The following is a 20,829-nucleotide window of genomic DNA, read 5'->3' on the forward strand; positions in this document are numbered from 1 at the left end:
AGTCAGTGATGTGTTTTATTTGTCTTAATGTGGATGGTGGTGAAGCTGTCAATAACAAAACAAAACTCAAGGAGATCTCATCAGTAGATAATGACATAACTATACTTTTATTTATATAATTATATTATAAACTTTGTTGAAGAACTTCACCTAACCGTTAAAGATTCTTTACCAAATTAATCTTGGTAAAAATATAAAAATATACACTTATTACGTTTAGCGCAATCAGTGATCCTAAGATACGTATTTACTTATGAATCCTTCTCGATATCTTGCACTATGTTGATGAATAACCATTGATCCTAAGAGACGTATATATATTTACCATTTATAGCTTAATACACGTCACACGTACGTACTTAAATTTTATCCTAAGACATATCAGAAGCACATACTTAAAATTAAAATTATCTTAACACAAGTGAGTACTTACACTACAAAAAAATCGTTTTATAAAGATGAGGGATTTTGTCTCTAAATAGTCCAAATCCGTCTCAAAATGATGATTGGAGACGGATTTGAGACAGAAATGGGGCGTCTCTGTAGAGGGCGTCTCAAAAAATTTTGAGACGGATTTTGGCAAGTCCATTACAAATTTGAGACGAAAATTTTGAAACTCTATATACAATCCCATCTCAATTTTAGTTTAGAGACGAAATTTTAGTAATCCATCTCAAGTTTGAGATGCTTATAGTTTCCGTCTCAAATTCCGTCTCTAATAATCCATAATTTTGTAGTGTTACTAGCTAATCCTTCTTGATCTCTTGCATTGATAAATAACCAATTATCCTAAGACACACTCGCGCATAGTCGCAAAAGAAAAAACACATGAGTTCCATGTTGATAAATAAGATAGAGGGTGCAATAGCAATATCACAAACCTCCATAAGGTTAGTTAATTCTCATGTCACATCATCATTGTATAAATCTCCCACTAAAGTACCAAAAACCTTTCATCAGTAGCAGATTAAACCTGTCTAAAGGTTTGTGTGTGAGACCCATTAATAAAATATTACAACTTGATTTTATTTATACTTAAAAAAACAAGGACAAATTATTTTTTTACCATCTATAAAAATCAAAAAAATTGATTTTACCACCTATAAAATTAAAACTTTATTTTACCACCTAAAAATATTAAAACTTGTTTTTTACCACCCGAAAACGAAAAAATAGATGAAACTTTTATGTATGGCTATCTAATTCAATTTCCATCCAATTTTTTATACTCCATATGTGATTTTCTTTAACATTTTTACGTTTCTCTCTTTATTTCCATTAATTTTGTCAATTTTGTAAATTAATGGTGGTGAAAAATTAAGTGAATTCATGATGGATACGGGGAAGAGACAAGAGTTAAGTACATAAAATCGTAGAAAATGAGAACATATTAGAAATATTATAGTTATTATGGCGCTCCACCTAACATTTTAATCTATTTTCCAATTTTCAGGTGGTAAAAAATAAGTTTTAAACTTTTTTATGTGGTAAAATACAAGTTTTAGTTTTTTATGTGGTAAAAAACAATTTTTTGATTTTTTTTTGGTGGTAAAAACAATTTGTCCAAAAACCAAAATCATTTTTTTTTAATCATTTAGCTTGGCCCACCAAAAAGTTATCAAATGTAAAAGATGTGCCGGTTACTAAAACTATCCATTATGCTTCTGTTGATTTAAGCCGATATGCATGAAGGATTGAATGAGGAGTTTAAGGCTATGTTCTGTTTGACTTAGTTTAGACAAAATAAGTTCAGATAAGTTTCGTTAAGTTCATATAAATTCAGATAATATAAGTTCAAAATAAATAAGGTTTTTTCAGAGACATTTTCACATACAAATAAGTTTTTTTCAGATAAAATAAGTCCAGACCATTTCAGTTAAGTTCAGATAAGTTCAGTCAAAATAAGTCGGATAGATGGAGCCTAAGTAAAGGTAAAAGTTTAAGTAAGGATAGAATGTGTATTCAATAAAGTGGTTTGAGTCTGTTTGAAACTGAATTTCGATTAAATGCTAGAAGATGTCACAATATTTCTAAAATATACCCCTTTTCTATAAATTTTCAACCTACCGTCAACTTCAACACAAATTTGTAACTTTTTTTTCCCGGATCACCAACAAACTACTAATTGAACTGACGATTTTACTTTAAGCAGAATGGCTAACTCAATCTGCGATCTAAAGGAAAAATCACCAATTGGAGATTTTGCTGAAATAAAATTCTTTGTCTTAAATCATCAAATGAGTTAGCAATTCAGTAACTCATAAATAGCCAACTGAATTCTCAATTTACTCAAAAAAAATCGTTACTTGAGAAGGAAATCTTGTGCTGACTCGTTAAAAAATAGACCAAATTTTTTTTTTGCTGACGTGGATGGAAAATTCATGGGGTAGAAGTTTAAGAAGAAGGGTGGTATTTTGGTAAATTTAACGTCTTCTACCATTCTAGTTGGATATCGTCAATATTATTTAGCGATAATAGCAATTCACTCTTTTATTTTTTTCAAAAGGTCTTGCACGCACAAGGTGTATAATAAATTTATTGTACACCAACATAACTTTACCCACTTTTTTTATAACTTTTACCTAATTTTTGTATAACTTTTTATTAACTTTTATAAACATTTTAAAGAGTTAAATCATTAATTTTATACTTCCATATTAATGATACTGAAGAAATAATTTTTATTAAAATGATTATTTTTTTTCGCAAATAAAAGAGAAATTTTTACCAAAAGGAGAGAAAAGGCACATCAGCCTTACAACAATTGCCATTAGACCTCAAAACCAACCGCATCACAGAACACCTTACAACAGCTAGGTGTGCAATTTAGAAGGTGGACCATGGTGCACAGTGTCAGTGAGCATGGTGCACCTTAAGAACACTAGTATATAATTGAAAGAACATCTGGTTACGAGAAAAGAACTTGAGTATATATTTTTATTTATGTTTTTAATAAATAGTAAAATAATACATTATTTTTATAACAAAAAGTGAAATATTATATCGCATGTTCTTTTGCCGTAGTGTCATGTTCTTTTGCTTATGCACATATGTTCTTTTGGTGCACCATGCTCTATGTGCACTACGGTCCATAGTCCACGGATTGCAGCTAGGTGTTCAAATCAAGAAGCAAAGAACTAAGCTTATCACTAGCTCTAGAGGCAACTCTAAACCGAATCTCCATAAAGAGATCAGTACGTAGGAGTTTTACAATGCTGATTTAACACTTTATCATTTCTATTTAGCCACACAGAGTAAATGCATTCAGCAAAAAACATCATTAACAATTCACCCATTTTGCTACTTTTAATCACCCACTGTAACTCAGAAGTAAAGCCACCAGGAGGCCTAGAGAACTGCAGTAGCTTCAAAACCTTCTGCCAGACCTGAGAAGCAAAGGATCGGAGCATTCAAAAAACAGATGCTCTACAGATTCAGTACTGGCAGTGCAAACAGGGCACTTATCAGAAGCAGCAATATTCCACTTGAACAATCTATCAAGAGTAGGTAATCTACCCCACAAGGTTAGCCACATGATGAATTGACTCTTAGGAGTTGCCTGATTGTTGCAAATGACTCGTCTCCAAGGAACCTTAACATGAACAACACAAAGTTTCTGGTACATACTTTTGATAGAGAAAGAATAATGCTTCTCCACAGCAGTCCATCCTCCAACATAATCCACCAACTGAACACAACTGAATTTTTTTTTCATAGCCCATGACATAGCAACAGGACAGTGATCTACCCTTCATATAATAGCTATCCACCCATCTTACCCATAGCTTATCTTTTTTGAGTGAGAGCCCAGAGAAGTTTACACACAACAACTTTATTCCAAAAAAAATTATCACTGTAGAAATACTCTGTAGATAACTTTTAACTAAATAGGGGTAACTTTTAAACATTTTTGGTTAAATTTTACCCCGCTGTATAATATTGGGTACACCACTTGTAAAAAAAATTGCGTTATTTCTTTCATGAAAAGCAGCTATTCACTTTGTTTTACGCTACTCTCTCCGTTCATAGATAAGTGTCACTTTTCTATAAATGACATTTTCTTATAAGCGTCCACTTTCTATTTTTGAACATACACTTTTCCCACTTTTTCCACTTTTTCATAAATCATTATTACTTTTTCTTATCCATTCTCACATCCACTTTTATTTGTAATTTATGAATAAATAATTATATACTTTTTTTCATTTTCCAAAATAAACCATTCTCAATCATTACCTATTACACATTTTTTTTTAATTACCGTATCACTCTCTACAAGTGACACTTATTTGGAAAGTGAAAGAAGTATTATTTTCGGATATTTCATGAAATACCCCCGAGTTTTACCGTAATTCACCAAACGCCCATCAAGTTTCAATAATTCATAAAATACCCCTCACAAATAACTTAATACCCCAAATACCCCTTCATGACGTCATCATCTTTATAATCAACCGATTACGATCTAATTACCCACCTAAACCCTAATTAACCCCCCAAATCCCTAATTACCCCCTAATTCCCCATTAACCCCACCCATTAACCCATTAATCCACCCATTTCATTTTCTTTTCTCTCTCCCCTTCCTTCTTCCATTAATCCACCACCAACCTAAAAAGGATTTCAGCCTCACCGCCCACGAACCACCAACACCCACTCAGAAAACTACCTCCACCCAACCGAAATCAACCAATACCACCTGAAATCCAACCTCACCACCTCAATTTTTCTCGATCTCTCGTCACTTCGCCCCTATCCAAAGCACATTTGTCTTCCATGACCTCCATTAACAACCAACAAAACTTGAGCATAAACCCATAAATGAAAGCAAATCAACCCCAAAAAACACCCACCTATCAAATCTCTTCATTAAATCAATATCGAAATTGAAATCAAATAACAGAATTAGACTTGTAATTGAAACCGTAATTCATATTTTCACTCCTTAATTTCATTTTCTTTTTTTGTTTTTGCTCGACTGATTTCCGTTGTTTACAAAACCTCTTTTGCTGAGGCAGATACGAAACTCGGAAAAAAGCATTTTGAAAGAAGATAATCACACTCAGATAGCAACGAATGGTCGGACCAAATATATCGCCAATATCTGGAAAATAATTATTACTTGACAAACCCAATAACCTGAGAAAATCACCATCATCGTGATGATCAAAGAACATCCCCGGCTTACAATCATCAATGAACACGTGTCCACCATCACTCCCAAAACCCGGTTGCTTAAACAAGTCGGGCGCGCTAGAGATAATTCTTTAAGAATGGGGTTGAATTTCGGACTTTTATTTTGGAGGCTATTGAATTGAAGCAGAGAATGTATCCAATGATTTGGTAGAAAAAGATCGTCGTTGTCGTCGAAAAATGAGGTCGAGGAGGAAGAAGATGGGGGCGAGGTGGTGTGAGGTGGTGGCGGCGGTGATGGGGTCGAGGAGGGAGGGAAAGAAGAGGCAGTGGCAGAAGATGGGTTAGTTAGGGAAAAATAGATTAATTAAGGTAAATGGATGGGTTAATTAGATGTTAATTGAGTTAATTAGGGATGATGACGTCATGAAGGGGTATTTGGGGTATTAAGTCATTTGTGAGGGGTATTTTATGAATTATTGAAACTTGATGGGCGTTTGGTGAATTATGGCAAAACTCGGGTATTTCATGAAATATCCTTAATATTTTCGTGACCCGCAAAACCGATTTAAACCAAAGTTTGGAGGTCACTGTGAGTAGTACTGGCATTGTAAGAAGCGCAGTGTTCATTCTTTTTCCCGCCATGGAAGTTGACGGCGAGCAGATCCTCCAACGCAAGCACTCTCACTACCATAACTTGGTATTTTTCTTTCTTCTCAATTTCTTGTTTCTTCTTCTTATTCGCATTTTCTCTCTTGCAATTTAATCTAACAATTAATAATTCTTAATTTTTTATGGGACTAATTTGCAGGATGAAGCGTTTATGGTGCGAAATGAGGTGTATAAAGGGCAACAATACAGTCAAATTTACTACGCAAGGCTTCATTTGTTGAGGACTGTTCTTCATTCTCTTCTTCCTCACTGGAAATCCCACATTCCCGGTTTGTTTCCCACTTTTTCTATTTTCTAAAAAAATAAAATTCCCTCGTCGTTTTTTTTCATTGATTTTTTCTACGGAGTATATGAGTTTGATCCATTAAATTTAGGTCACTTTTCATCTGATTTATGATTATTTTAGTTTGGTGTATTCGGTTCAATTTTATGATTTATTTTATATTTTTTTTGGGAGGTGGGAGAGAGAAAGAGTAGGGAATTCCAGCTTTATTTTGAGGTTTGAGGGTAACCCATGTAAAATTTCAGTCATTTTAAGTTTTGAAGGGTTTTCTTTAGTTTTGTTATTTTTGGTTCAATTTGATGATTTTTTAGATTTTTGGGGATTATCCCATATTCTTTTGTTGGGTGGCGGTTCCATATTGTCTAGGTTAGGAGAAAGTTAAGTTTCTGGAGGGGAGGAGGATTTCTGATTCGAGATTAGCTTAGTTATTTGGTACTGGTTTCATTTGAAGTAGGGTTTTGACTTGTTAGCACCTCTAGTATCATACTATCATCATTTTGATGCTGCTATTGAATTGTCTCCGTGATTCCATGTGTCTTTTTGATCCACAAAATGAGCTGTGTTGTTTGCAATTGAGATAGGTGTTCCATTTACTTACTGGTTATGATCGCATCATTAACATGTATATTATTGATTATTTGAACTTTTGGGAGAAATGTAGCTGCTTCGAGAATTTATTGTGTCATTTATCTGTATATTAAAAGGGTTTTCTTTGATTTATACTCGTGTTTATGCACGCGATGCATGCGTGGTATTTTATATGATATTTGTAATTTAATAAAACAAAGCTCATACAAACTATGTTTTTTGTTTGATGCAAGTATTGTACTAAAAATTAAATACTAAAAACTACTCCCTCCGTCCCGGAATACTTGACCTGTTTTCCTTATCGGGCCGTCCCTTAATACTTGACCTGTTTCTAAAAATGAAAATATTCTAACAATATTATATTATTTTTCACTCCACCCCTATTAACCCACCTACCCCTACTTCATACAAAAAATAATTAAAAATTCAACCCCTACTCTCCCCCAACCCCACCTATTAACCCACCTCCCACTAACTACATTAAAATAATACCCCACTATCAACTACTATCTATTAAATTAAATAAGTCAATTCAAGTTCCTTAAACTCTGTGCCGGTCAAACCGGATCGAGTATTCCGGGACGGAGGGAGTATTACACAAGAGTTCATGGAAGTTTATCCTCCAAAAGTACGTCCGCAATAAACCCCGGGTTGTTCAAAATAAACTAGATCATACTTGGCTCATACAAACTATGTAGTTGCTTAGAAAAATGGAAAAAATATATATTTTGGTTAGAAATGATCTGTTTCTAGAAATTGATGGTCATTTGTTTTCTTTTCATTTAAACAAATCTAACCCATTAAGCGTATAATAGGTATTTCACATTACAAACTTTTACATAAGGCGGTCTTACAAAAAAGACCACCTTGTTGTCATATAAGTTAAGCACTAGAACTAATTAGTTAAACACTGGAACTAGTTAGTTAAACCATGGAACTAGTTAGTTAAGCAATGAAATCAATTAGTTAAAACAATCAAAGTGGTCTTTCCGGTAAGGCGGTCTTACACAAAAGTTGCCGATTTCACATGGGGACACCAAAAAGTCAAAGATATCAGGTGTTTCCTAATAGAATAGAGATTATATTTGATCGATTATTTTAATTTCTCGACATGATTACTTTCTGTTATCTTACAAATGCTGATCAATGACTTTGGTGTCCTCTTTGTATTTTTTTGTATTTTTGTTGCTGGCGATGTCAAATGTCTTTCTATGCACATTCTCTTTTCGTTTTGGTTATTGTTGTGGTTGAGCCAAAATTGTGCATTATTACTTCAAAACCCAAGCACACGAGTGTGGAATCTCTTACAGCTTTGAGGTTTTTTTTTCTTGTAGTTCGTAATATTTTGGGTCTAGAAGAGGGCAAGGAATGTATCCTTGTCGGAACAGTCTTCAAGGACATGAAACTCAAACCCTGCATTCTTGATGAGTATGCTAAGGAGGTAAGGAGGTTGATATGGAATGCAATATTATTTTGCTCAAGGGATGTTGCTTATTCTAAACTAATTCTCTCTTTTTCCTCATTCTTGATTTCTTTTTTTCTTCAACAAATAGAGGTCTGTGATTCCTGTTGTCAAGCCGCACAATTTTATGCATCCTGATGATCACCTGATCCTAGAGGATGAAAGTGGAAGAGTGAAGCTGGAGGGAGCTACACTTTTTCCATCTGTTTATGTGACAGGTATATTGTTTTTATCCTTACTTTCCCAGGAGCAGTGAAAATTTAGCATATTCAAATGTGTATAGGACATTTATCAATTGGTGGACAAATATCCATACTAGAAACAATATTCTGGTTGGTTTGCCAGAATATTTCGTTCCATGTGCGACTTTAATCCTGACGTTGCAAGATTTAGTGAAATAGATGTAAGAAATTAATCATAAAATATAAATGTGTACTTCATTTATGTATTTTACTGGATATCTTGATAATTTTGCAATATATTGGCTTTTAACAATTGACGTGAGCTGCCTCAGAAAGAGGATGATGGAAATGACAGTATTCTATAATAACATTATCTATGATTCGAAATGTAACTGAAAATCTAAGTAAGCCTTATATATTAACACTTCATGTGCTCTCTGCCCCCAAAAGAACGACAGGGTGGTTTTTGAGTTTTTAACAGCGTGGTTGTTATTAGTTGTATAAAACCGTCTTAATTTTTTTGCATTCATGGTGAATCATGTGTGAGGTTGTACATTAGCTGGTTATCATTATGACGAGTAAGGAAAAATATTTCGCAATACTTTTAAATAGTTGAGTTGTATACTACTATTGGATCATACATGGCTTTCTGCTGGCCTTACCATAAAAGTGAGGAAAGGTTGTCGACTTTGATCACTATTATTGATTATAACTCCATCATTTGTGTATCAACTGTTATTCCTTTTTGCTCTTCCATGTTTTGGTGTCTGTTCACTTATTAAAGTTAAACCTATTATTAGCTGATTTAAGTGTTTACCTAGATGTACTTGTTGGTGACATATTGCCATTTTGGATTGACATAATAAACTTCAACAGGGGTTGTGGTTGCATTCCATGGAAAAGAATCTGGAGCTGGGTCGTTTCTTGTTCAAGATATCCTTGAAGCTGGCTTACCACCGCAGATCGAGAAGCCTCTAAAGCTTGGTAATCTTACTCTACGTTCTCCCAATCTTTGTGCGGAGAAGTTATCATTTGAGTGGATATCTTGTTCTTACATGTAACTCTTATCAAGAAACGGCGATTATTTAGCAAATGTAACTCTTTTTTTTAAAAGGAGGGAGTAAAAGGATTGGAAGTAGAAAACTTGTAAAGGAAAAAAAACAATAAATATGTTTTTAGTATTTTTGGAAACTAAAGCAAATCACGGAAAATAAAATTAAAGGAAGGGGAAATAAAAAAGTAATTAAGTGTCATACAAATGAGGGTTACAACAAAGTCCGATCAATTTTATGACTCAAATGTCGCCGGATTCATTTTAATTTACCAAATTATCGCCGGAGAGTTTTTTTAACAAATTTTGGCCGCCAAAACTAAGGGTTATTGTTGAGGAGGTGAAGAGTAAAAAGTAGCTTCTAAAGCTAATCTGAACATTAGGTTAGGGTGCTTGAGGAATCAACCCCTCAATCTCATGCATTGTTGGTGGAGCTTTACCCTTGTGCCCTATTTGGCTCTCAGTCTAAACTCTAAACCTTCTAATCTTCTATAGAAGGGTTGACGACTGCTGGGTCCTTTGTGGACCTATGGTTTAAGTCGGGCTATCTTTACATGAAATAAAGTTAATAAAACAAAAAGTGATGTATAGTATGAACAATAGTTACAGGAAAGAAGGCATGAAGAAATCAAGTAAAGTATGCATTAATAAAACAAAAAGTGATGCCTATCTTTACATGAAGTGAAGTATGTTTACTTTGCTATTTGTCTCAGAATAAGGAAACCAGTGCATTTCTCATTCCCTAGGACTTCTGTTTGAGGTTCTAGACAGATATATAGAGGCATAGAGCCCAGGGGGCCAGGGATTTTACCATCCATACTTCATGCCTTCTTTCCTGTAACTCTTTTGTTCCGGCTGCTTACATGTAAATGTGAAATACGCCGTATCTGCTGCATATCAACTGCCTTCTTTTTATGTCTGAAACTCCTTGGTTTTATATGTTTACAGGTGATGACAAGTATGTTGTCTTCGTAGCAGGATTAAGTGTTGGGAATAGCACCTCAAACCCTCTCCAGTTCCAGCTGCTTGTGGATCATATAACTGGCCACTTAGGCGACGAAAATGTCTTACTCTTCAGTACTTTATCCTGCATCAATTAATTATTACTGTAGAATTGTAGAATCGCATACTAATCTATTCATTGCTTTTAAATCTGTACAGGAACAGAGAATTGCTGCAGAGATAGTCCATGTAGTAATTGCTGGAAATTCTCTAGAATTCGCCAAAGGACAGTTTAATGGACAGGTAACATACTTTTTGGCATTTCACTGAGTTCAGGAAATAAGTCACATGCTAGACCAACTTCTACAACTTAGATTTTCATTATTGTAAGGTTTATACTTCATGTATTGCTGACTAGCTTTTTGCTTATTCTTTTTTAGCTTGTACCTTCTTTCGCACTAGTTTTATAAAACATACTCGCTGTTAGTATTATTGGATTAGGGGTGATATGAAGAGCATCGTTCTCCTGATACTGCTTCCAGATTATTTGATAAAAAAAAAAGCACTGGAATCCTTTTTTAAATTTCTAAAAAATGATGACTAGGATTTTACTATTGCATTCAAATGGCACCTATTTATGGTTATGACGATTCTCTTGATTACTGAGTGAAGTTACTGTTTTTGATATAATGATGCTTAATTTCTGTTTATTTATTCAATAATGTTAGGATGCTGCTGGGGGGGGGGGGGGGGGGGATGGGGTGGACGGGTAAACATATATTCTTGAAGAAAATCAGTCTTTTTATTTTGTCTGTTTCTGTAGAATTCGGGATCTAATGATCAATCTAAACTATCTGAGCCATTTAGAGAGCTGGATGTCTTGCTGACTCAGGTTCTTACATCTGCTTAATGTGTGAATATGTTTTTTTTCTTTTTCCTTCTTCCGTTTCTTTTATAGAAAGTGCTGAGGTCAACATGACCTTAAATTTTATATGTAGATTGCTGCTGGTGTGTCTCTGGATATCATGCCAGGGCCAAATGATCCTGCAAATTTCTATCTACCACAGCAGGTATTTTGCTGTTTACCCTAAATATGAGTTTGATTTTTATGCTACTATAAGTGTATCACTTCTGGTAGCCTTTGATTTCGTCTTATCATTGTTCTTTTCTTTTTTTCCAGCCTTTAAATAGATGCCTTTTTCCTGGGTCTTCAGTTTATAACACCTTCAGGCCTTGTACTAATCCTCATTCCTTTGAGCTTGACAGTGTCAGGTAATGTTTGGCCCTCTGTTTGTTTTTATTGGTTTTCAAAATGGATGTGTACTTACCAGTGGGATACATCTTATAGATTTCTTGGGACATCAGGGCAGAATATTGATGATCTTGGAAAGTATTCTGAAGCTAAAGATAAACTCGAGTTCTTGGAAAGGACGTTGAGATGGAGGCATCTTGCTCCATCTGCACCCAACACTCTAGGTAACAGTAAAAGTAACTCTCTTTTGTTTTTGTTTTTGTTTTTCTCCCTTCTTATTTGTCTATGTTGGGGGTTTGGGAAACTAGTAATTGTCTGTGAACATTCTGAATAAGGTTGCAGAAAGCAAAACTTAACAACAGCTTACTACTAGTACAATGGTAACAACAGCCGTAATGTACCATTGGCAAGTGGGTTGTTGGAAATCAAATTGAGTGTTATTCCTTATTCTGGGGAGGATATAGTTTTTCTTTACACAAATCTTGATGAACAGTCTTTTTTTTTCTTTTGGAAACTTTTAGGGTGTTATCCATTTCCAGACAGGGATCCTTTTGTAATTGAGAGCTGTCCTCATGTTTACTTTGTCGGCAATCAGGATACGCACGAAAGCCGTTTAATCAAAGGTACTCCTTGAATTGTGCACTTTTCCAAATATTACCTGAAGTAATCTGATTGTCACTCAATACTCCTATATACGAAGTATAAGATATCTCACTCACACTTTTGCACACAGGACCAGAAGGGCAAATGACACAACTTATTACCATTCCCAAATTTTGCGAGACAGGAGTTGCTGTGGTGGTAAGCTTTGTTACATGCTGCATTACTATGTTAGGATATATTTCTACATCATTATTCTAGGGTATATGGCATTCCCTTTGCAGGTGTTGAATAACTAACGCCTTTTTCTTTTCTGGCAGCTTAATTTGAGAAATCTGGAGAGCCATGCTCTGAGTTTTGGAACTCAATTCAGCTTGTAACTGTGAATCATGAGTTTCAGGTACAGCCTGAATGTTTCTGAATTTCGTTATACAATGTTTTTTAACCCATGGTAAGACTTAATCTTCAGCGCCATAGCTACCAGGCATTCCTTAGTGTTCCTTGCCTCTTGAGGGTGATTGATTTGGTACTTACCTTCTGTATGGTATTCCTTCACATAGGTTCAAATATTGGCCGCAAAAGTCAGTAAGTAATCATGGTTGTTTTATCATGTAGGCTACTTTTAAAAAACCCACATCATGGGTTCTACCCATCATCATTTTTCCTGCCATTCTCTTTCCCAATTTCATCCCGTCATCACAGTTACTTTAGAGTCCAAGAACATCACACTGGTAGTGGTATTTCGTCGGAGCAAATGAGGCTTCTGCCGGTGAAAATGAAGGTGAATTATAACAAAAACCAAGATTTAGAAAATGGAACTTGAAAGAATTCATGAGGTGCCGGAATATATATCTCACAAGATGTGAGAAAATTGATTTATTTAGGTCACCATCCAATATGGTTGTTTGATATTTGCAGGTCATCCATAATTGTGAGACGATAGGATAGAGGAAGAAGATTAATTGAAGAAATAGGCAGAGAATTCAAGGCGAAAAACTGAGGGACTTGGGTAATTCTCTGAGTAGGTCATGGCTATAAGTCATATAACCAGTTAGAATTTAGTGGTAATGTGCAATATATGTGTTGGTTACTTCCATTTGTATAAAAAGAACATGAAAATATGGTTGGATTTTATGAAAGTATGTGAATCTTATGGATGTTCAACAGTTGTAGTATCTCCATTCCTTAAAGTTCTTTCCGTTTTTGTTCGTTCCTGATAATTCTTTATACTCTACTTTTTTCCATTTTAGCATATAAATTTTACATTTATACCCTCATTTAGCCCACTAGAACATGCAACTTGCAATACTTTAATACTTCCCCCATATTTAAATAGGAGTCACATATGGTCGGGCAAGGGTATTAAAGAAGAAGAGTTGAGTGAAATAAAATAATAAAGCAAGTGGGGTTGGGGTAAGTATTTTAATCAAGTAAAACAAGTGGAGACCATTAAATTTTGGAGGGGTTGGGTGGAGGGTTTCTGAAATTAATTGGTTAATGTGGTGGTGGGTCATAAAGTAAATTAGATATAGTATTTAACTCACTTTCCCATTTGTTACCCCACCATCACATGTTCACCAAAGTTCCTTAATTATCGTGTAAATAATAAGTGTAAAGATATTTTAGAAACAAAGGTAGTATAAAAAATATATTTAACTTACAACAACCGAGTGTTTATAATGTAATATCACAAAATAACTTTTTTCATTTTTTTTCACTACCTATATATCATTTTGAGTGAATTGTTCAACATTATTAATTTTAATTGTGTTGCTAATGACATTTTAGTTTATTGACATGGTTATGTAAGTTTTGAAAATAAGGTCTATGACGAAGTGAGGTACAAAGTTGGTGTTCGTCTTCTTGCTTCATGATACGGAGTAATAAATAACCTATTAAATGGATTTTGAAATTTATTTCATTTTATTACATTTTTTTCAATGTTGAGTCTTTGGAAAAGATGAAACTATTTTGCTGATTATATTTAGGATTTTTTTCAAAATTACCATATTTTTTTTGACAAGTGCTAACTAAACAAAACGTACTACGGAAAATGAGAAAAGCAAATTAAATCTCGTGCAGCTCCAGTTGCAAGATCGTGAGCTTGATTCACCCGCACTCGTTCCACCTTGAGAACGCTGCACTAGGAGAAAACCTTACCTAGAGTCCTGATTTCTTCCAAGGTCCAACAAATCTGCATATCCTGAGAATCTTCCTTCACAAGCATTGCACCAACTGCTGGGAGTCCGTTAGAATTGTGACATTTTCCATATTAGCCTGACGAGTCCATTTCATACCATAGAGGCAGGCCAAAGCTTCGACTTGTAAAGGCGTTTATGTAGTTCCTGAGGAAGCCCCACCCATAATCAAATCATCAGTCCTTAAGCTATTCTCCCAAACCCAGCCCATTCCTGCATTGTGATTGTTTTTATGCCAAGAACCATCCACCTGAATATTTGATGTTGATCCCTCGATAGCCATGGTGGAAAAAGTTGCTCTGAAAAAACCCGGCGGAATGTGTGGGTCATCTTCCGGTGGATGAAGAAACTGCAGTTAAGTACCGATGTTACTAACAAACACTTTATGCAGATCCAGACCTTCCTTGAGCAAAGCAAACATAAAAGTTGTTGTTATCTCATTCCTGAACGCACGGTTATTCCTGGACAACCAAAGTGCCCATAAAGTACTAATAAAATAAATACTTTTGCCACTGTTTTCCCATCCGGGCGTTGAAAAAGCCGGATATAGAACAGAAACCATTCCGCAAAGGAAATAGTTTCATTGAATTCTGAATAGATTGCAAGAAATCCATCCCTCCAAACTTGTTGCGCTATCGTACAGAAACGAAAGTTGTGCTGAATATTATCCTCTCCATTCGCACAGAATTCACAAACAACCACCATCTGAATTCCTCTAGAATGCAGGTTGAATTTTGTTGCAATTCCATTATGGGGAAGTTTCCATATAAATAACTTCCATTTTGGTGGAATCTTAAGAGACCAGAGATTCGTATAGAAATCCGAGGGAGCTCTATTATAGCTGATCGACACATCTTCCTGTACTAACATTGCATAAGCAGATTTAACCGTGAACTTACCAGACTTGTGAAAGCTCCAATACAGGAAATCCTCACGATTCAGAGAAGGAAGTTCTATACTTACAATTCGACGAGCATATTCAAACTCGAAACTAGCTTTGATCCTGGCATGATTCCAACCAGTACCGGAAGGAACAATAAAATGGATAACCTTCTAATCCTTGGCATCTTGGAGACAAACATCGGGATTAAACACTGGAACCTTCCTTCGAACCCATATATCATTACCTGCCATTACCCGTTGACTATTACCAACTTTCCAGTCACATCCTTTAAGGTGTAAATTATTTGCCCTACAAAGCCCTCGCATACCCCAAGAGAAACTCTTACCTACCTGTGCAAGTAACCCTATTTGTAAAGGGGAAGGGAATTTCCTTCCACAAATCCCTGCTAATATACATTGTGGATTGTTAAACAAACGCCAAGCTTGCTTCATCAAAAGGGCCTTGTTTAACGAAGACATACCCCTAATTCCTAATCCTCCCAGACCTTTAGGAAGCTGAATAATATTTTTGTAACCCAAGGTATTCTTGATTTACCTTTATTAGCCTAGAAGAACTGAACTAACAACGAATCAACTTTATTCACTATCGAACCAGGAACCTCCATGTATGAAAGAACATGAGAAGCCATAGAAATGAGGATTGTATTTATTAATATTAGCTTCTGAGATTGTGATAGGGAAATGGAATTCCAAGCATTAATTTTGGTCACAATCTTATCCACAATGAATTGAAAATTTGAATGCTTTGGACCTACCAAATCATTTGGAACTCCCAAGTGAGTCGACAGCGAAGGAACTAAATGAAGGAAATAATGACCTTGGTCCAAGTATGCATTTAATGCTGAGTCTAATAAATGCGGTTCAGTATTAATTAACAAGTTAATAATTCAGTGAGATCAAGTGAACTGTATGCCTAGCTAGAGGCCGCTTCAGTTCAAGTGGAATTAATGATATTAATCCACAGCTTACTCTTGACTGAACCCGTAGGGTCACACAAATAGTACGTAAACGGATCAAGTATTTAATGACATTAAATACTCCATCTATGGAGATTCGGAATCGACGGATCTTGGTTTCAGTGGGAGCTGAGATCGTCAAAAGGCAAACAATGAATACTCCGGAAACGATGATATTGCCGGAAACGGAAATATGGATCGTATCGGAAATATAAATATTATCCAAGTCGTAGATGTTGCCGGAAACGGAAACATGGTACGTAGCGGAAAATATTATCGGAAATGGAAATATTGCCGGAATCTGAAATATTGCCGGAAACGGAAATATTTTCGGAATCGGAAATATTATTGGAATCGGAAAATAATTCCAGAAACGGAAATATTAAATATTTGTTCGAAACAGAAATTAATTCCGGAATCGGAAATGTTAAATATTGTTCGTATCGGAAATGAATTCCGGAATCGGGAAATTAATCGGAAGCGCGTCGTACGAATTAGCATCGGACGAGACTTGCTAGACGAAGGCCCAACACGAAGCCAGGCCCGCGTCCAGCAAGCCAGCGCGCCACACAAGACAACCAATGTAACACCCCAACAATTCCCATTTTCTAAAATAATCCCTTTTTTAAATATAACTGTAGGGAATTATCAAAGTATTATCGCCCGTGTGAAAACGTTACGGCTTATTCAGAATTTTGCAGCGGAAAACATAAAACTAACTTTTAGGTTCATAAATAATCTATTACATATTAGGTCCAAACCAATTAACTGAAATAAGGGAATACGAATAGTACGACAAATTTCAAATCCAAGTTAACAAATTAAATCACTTAATTAAACAAATAGAACTACAAGCTCTCTAATCCCGATCCCAATGATGCATCATCTTCAAACCTGTAGATGGGCAACGCTTATTGATCCTTAGAGACTGCTCACCAAAGATGGGTCATCACAGGATCAATAAGGCATAGCCATGATCAACACACACAAACAAAGCACGTAATCAGCAAAGCTGAGTACTACATACTAAACAATAATATTCCTAACATGATACTATTAAAGGAACCCTAACATGATACTAATGAACATAAGTAAGGGCAGACAAAGCATGATAATTTGACGACCATACTTGACTAGACTAGGCTAGACTTATGATAATAATATTATTTTGGTTGAAATAGACAATGGACCGAGTTGTCCATCCAGAAGTCTTCACTAAGGAAGACGAGGTACGGGCGCGACTCCGTAACCTCAGTGACCTGCGATATCGAGGAACGTTTAAATAAAAATAGGACACGGTGATCAATCCGGTCCCAGAAAAGGCCATGGGCTACCACCATGAACCCCAACTCCTGTTTGTCCGTCACTTTAGACGTGCACAGTCTAAAGCTATTGCTACTCAGTTTCACTTTACATGATTTACAAATTGATACTCTGTTATGACTCAACAATCACATAAGGCATATAATCCACATTCGTTCACAACTGTTTTTATCTTGGAATTAAGTACGTGATCATAAAGGCATCAATCAAGACTCATTCCAATTTACCCAACCTTTCCTTTAACCATGATCAACCCTGTATATGGGTATAAAGTTTCAACTTACTAAACAAGGTCCTCGGCCCTCATAAAGTAGTGAAAAGCTAAAAAGGGAACAACAACCAATTGATCCAAACCAATCATATAGAATAATCTAGTGCTCCCAACCAACGTGTTTGTACCAATAATCCATACCAACATGTTACAGTTCTCTTAGTGCAAAACAAGTTCAATAAGTTTGTCCAACAGTATTAAACATGCACATTCCATATAACCAAGTTTGTCTAGAATATCAACATCACCAAGTTCAACAATAATATCAACATGATTTCAACAATTAGCACACATTCCAAGCACGCGGGTATGTACGTACCTTGTATAAACAAATTGATAGGCCACTTTAACACTTTCAAAAGTCGCCTAAAGAGAATTCTCCGCCTAAAACAACCAACAAATATTCCCAATCAATTCCTACTCATTGATAACCATAAGAGAGCATTCTAAATGCATCCTAAACATATTTAGAACTTTCCCCAATATCAAAACTTAAACATTTGATCTCCTAGAATCATAATTATTGAATTAGTGATTGAAATTCGTTGAAAACTTTCGCAAACATCGTACTTTAAATTTTCAGCAATATAATTTCATCTAAAAGCTTCACCATGGTCAATCTACGTTCCTAGTATCTCCACACAACCAATTCAATGATCCATACTCAACCTATCATGATTAATAATCATAAAAACTTTGAATTTCATACTTTAAACAATAAAAAAAAACCAATATTTCAGTGTAATTAGATAATCTGAAAATTAATAACTTTATTATAAAATTCATATAATCTCAAATTTATAATTTAAATCACAAAACCCATAACTTTAATTCAAGAAAACACAATTCAAGTTAATAAATCATAAATAAGCCCTAACTTAATTTTAATTAGTCAAAACTGAAAATTAATTCGTTTTTAATCTCAACCCAAATCTTAAAATCATGTTCAAACCATAAAAATCATGAATTTCATATCAAGAACATAATCTAAATTAAAAAACTTTAATTCAAGATAATTAGTTACTTAGGATTTAAGAAAGTAACCAATTCAAGAGTTTAAGGGGAGTGCTGGCCGGCGGACAGCGGTGGCTCGCGGCAGGGCTGAGCACGGTTGCGTGCGGTGGTCGGGCCTTGAGTCACTGGTTGCTGCGCGAAAACGAAGGGAGTCAAGCCATGAGAGCAAGAACGAAAATAAGGAATTACAAAGAAGAAGGAGGAAGGAGGAGAAGCTTGAAGGAGAAGAAGGATTTACCGTGTTGATGGTGGTCGGCTGGGCGGTGAGCAGCGGGAGAGAAAAAAAACTGAGTTGCGTGAGGTTGAAGGAGGGTTTTCTCTCTTTCTTTTGGTTTTCACGTGAAGAATAGAGAAGAGAAGGGTTTTATTTTTTGTTTGGGCTTTGCCCAATTGGGCTAGGAGTAGGATTTAGGTTGATGAATCCACAATGGGTTAGGACTTGTTTTCTAATTTCAATAGAATGTGGTTTTGCAATTCGAACTCGTTTTAAAGTAAAACTCGAAAATACATTTTGATTTCATAAACCATTTAAAATATTCAAAATGTAATAACATAATTATATTTTAATTACATATTCATTTCTAAAATTCGTAAATTACATTTAAATATATTAGATATACGTTAAAATATATAAGTAAAATATAATAGAATTACGGGGGATTACAATCTACCCCTCTTAAAAGAAGTTTCGTCCCGAAACTTGACACGGAAATTCACATATCTTTCCAAACTTTTCAACTTATTCTAATTGTAGAAGTACTTTGTACCACTCTTGTGCATTCTTTTGCCAACTAAGAGTTACTTGAAATACTCAAGAACACATTTTCTTATGCGGAGAATCTATTTACTTGCATCAACATGTAAAGGTTGCTAAAAAATAAGCATAAAATGCATAAAAATACCATAAAAGATAGCTAAAAGCGCGAATTTCTATCGCATTCTACCCCCCTTAAAGAAAACGAGTTACGCCCTCGTAACTCACCTTGGAAAATAATTCTGGGTACTTGATCTTCATTTCAGCTTCGGCTTCCCACGTTGCCTCTTCGTACTCGTGGTTCGACTAGAGCACTTTCACTATGCTGATGTCCTTATTGCGTGTACTACGCACTTTCCTATCAAGGATTTTCACAGGCCTTTCCTCGTATGTGAGGCTACTATCGATCTGGATTTTCTCAGGCTCTAAGATATGACGCTCATCAGGGATATAGCGCTTTAGTTGGGAAATGTGAAACACGTCGTGCATCTTTTCGAACTCCATTGGCAAGGCTAACTTGTATGCTACTTTCCCTATTCGTTGCAGAATCTCATATGGGCCTACATACTTGGCACTTAGCTTGCCCTTCTTCCCAAATCTCATCACACCCTTGGTTGGTGATACTTTCAAGAACACTTTATCACCTACTGCAAATTCATCATCTCTTCTTTTCAAATCAGCATAACTCTTTTGCCTATCCTGGGCAGCTTGAATTCTAGCCTGAATTATTTTCACATTCCTGACAGTCTCCTCATTGAACTCCGTTCCCAAGACTATATTTTCACTGAAATCATTCCAGCAGGTGGGACTTCTACATTTTCTCCCATATAGTGCCTCAAAAGGTGCCATCTTAATGCTTGCATGGTAGCTATTGTTGTATGAAAATTCGATCAAGTCTAGATGGTCTTCCCAACTACCCTTTAAGTCAATCGCACAAGCCCTCAACATATCTTCCATAGTCTGGTTAGTTCTCTCAGTCTGACCATCGGTTGCAGGGTGGAAAGCAGTGCTCATTTTCAAAGTTGTCCCAAGGTTCAACTGGACCTTTTGCCAAAATTTCGAGAGGAATCTTGAATCACGGTCTGAGATAATATCGGTTGGGACCCCATGCAAACTCACTACATGCTTAATGTAAGTCTTTGCGAGCTGTTTCTTTTTCCATGTCTCTTTAATCGGAATAAACACGGCTGATTTTGTTAGACGGTCCACAATAACCCAAATGGTATCATTTCCGTTCTTTGATCT

General features: G+C 35.5%; 2 protein-coding genes and 1 long non-coding RNA gene across 4 annotated transcripts; 1 reads left to right on the forward strand and 2 right to left on the reverse strand.

Moving 5' to 3' along the window:
* Positions 1 to 3,191: 3,191 nt before the first annotated feature.
* On the reverse strand, positions 3,192 to 5,177 carry LOC110803963 (uncharacterized). The gene is made up of 3 exons (XM_022009513.2): positions 5,002 to 5,177; positions 3,431 to 3,698; positions 3,192 to 3,386 (listed from the first exon to the last, which is right to left on the reverse strand). The coding sequence occupies exons 1-3, from the start codon at positions 5,175 to 5,177 to the stop codon at positions 3,192 to 3,194; spliced, it is 639 nt and encodes a 212-aa protein (XP_021865205.2).
* A 499-nt stretch (positions 5,178 to 5,676) lies between these two features.
* LOC110803974 (DNA polymerase delta small subunit-like) lies at positions 5,677 to 13,385 on the forward strand. 2 transcript variants are annotated; one of them, XR_008924166.1, is made up of 16 exons: positions 5,677 to 5,833; positions 5,945 to 6,074; positions 8,011 to 8,117; positions 8,230 to 8,356; positions 9,197 to 9,304; positions 10,320 to 10,435; positions 10,533 to 10,616; positions 11,137 to 11,205; positions 11,312 to 11,383; positions 11,494 to 11,585; positions 11,662 to 11,789; positions 12,087 to 12,188; positions 12,299 to 12,366; positions 12,486 to 12,565; positions 12,781 to 12,946; positions 13,084 to 13,385. XR_008924166.1 is itself a non-coding variant. In XM_022009524.2 (15 exons), the coding sequence occupies exons 1-14, from the start codon at positions 5,777 to 5,779 to the stop codon at positions 12,543 to 12,545; spliced, it is 1,320 nt and encodes a 439-aa protein (XP_021865216.1). In that variant the 5' UTR covers positions 5,677 to 5,776; the 3' UTR covers positions 12,546 to 12,565; positions 13,084 to 13,385. The 2 variants fall into 2 exon arrangements, 1 of the variants encoding a protein (XP_021865216.1); XM_022009524.2 differs by lacking the exon at positions 12,781 to 12,946.
* A 3,633-nt stretch (positions 13,386 to 17,018) lies between these two features.
* LOC130462712 (uncharacterized) lies at positions 17,019 to 18,941 on the reverse strand. The gene is made up of 3 exons (XR_008923408.1): positions 18,861 to 18,941; positions 18,136 to 18,200; positions 17,019 to 17,150 (listed from the first exon to the last, which is right to left on the reverse strand). It is a non-coding gene; the product is annotated as an uncharacterized lncRNA (long non-coding RNA).
* Between the last annotated feature and the right edge of the window lie 1,888 nt (positions 18,942 to 20,829).

Source organism: Spinacia oleracea, chromosome 6 (assembly GCF_020520425.1).
Source record: "Spinacia oleracea cultivar Varoflay chromosome 6, BTI_SOV_V1, whole genome shotgun sequence".
Taxonomy (NCBI): Eukaryota; Viridiplantae; Streptophyta; class Magnoliopsida; order Caryophyllales; family Amaranthaceae; genus Spinacia; species Spinacia oleracea.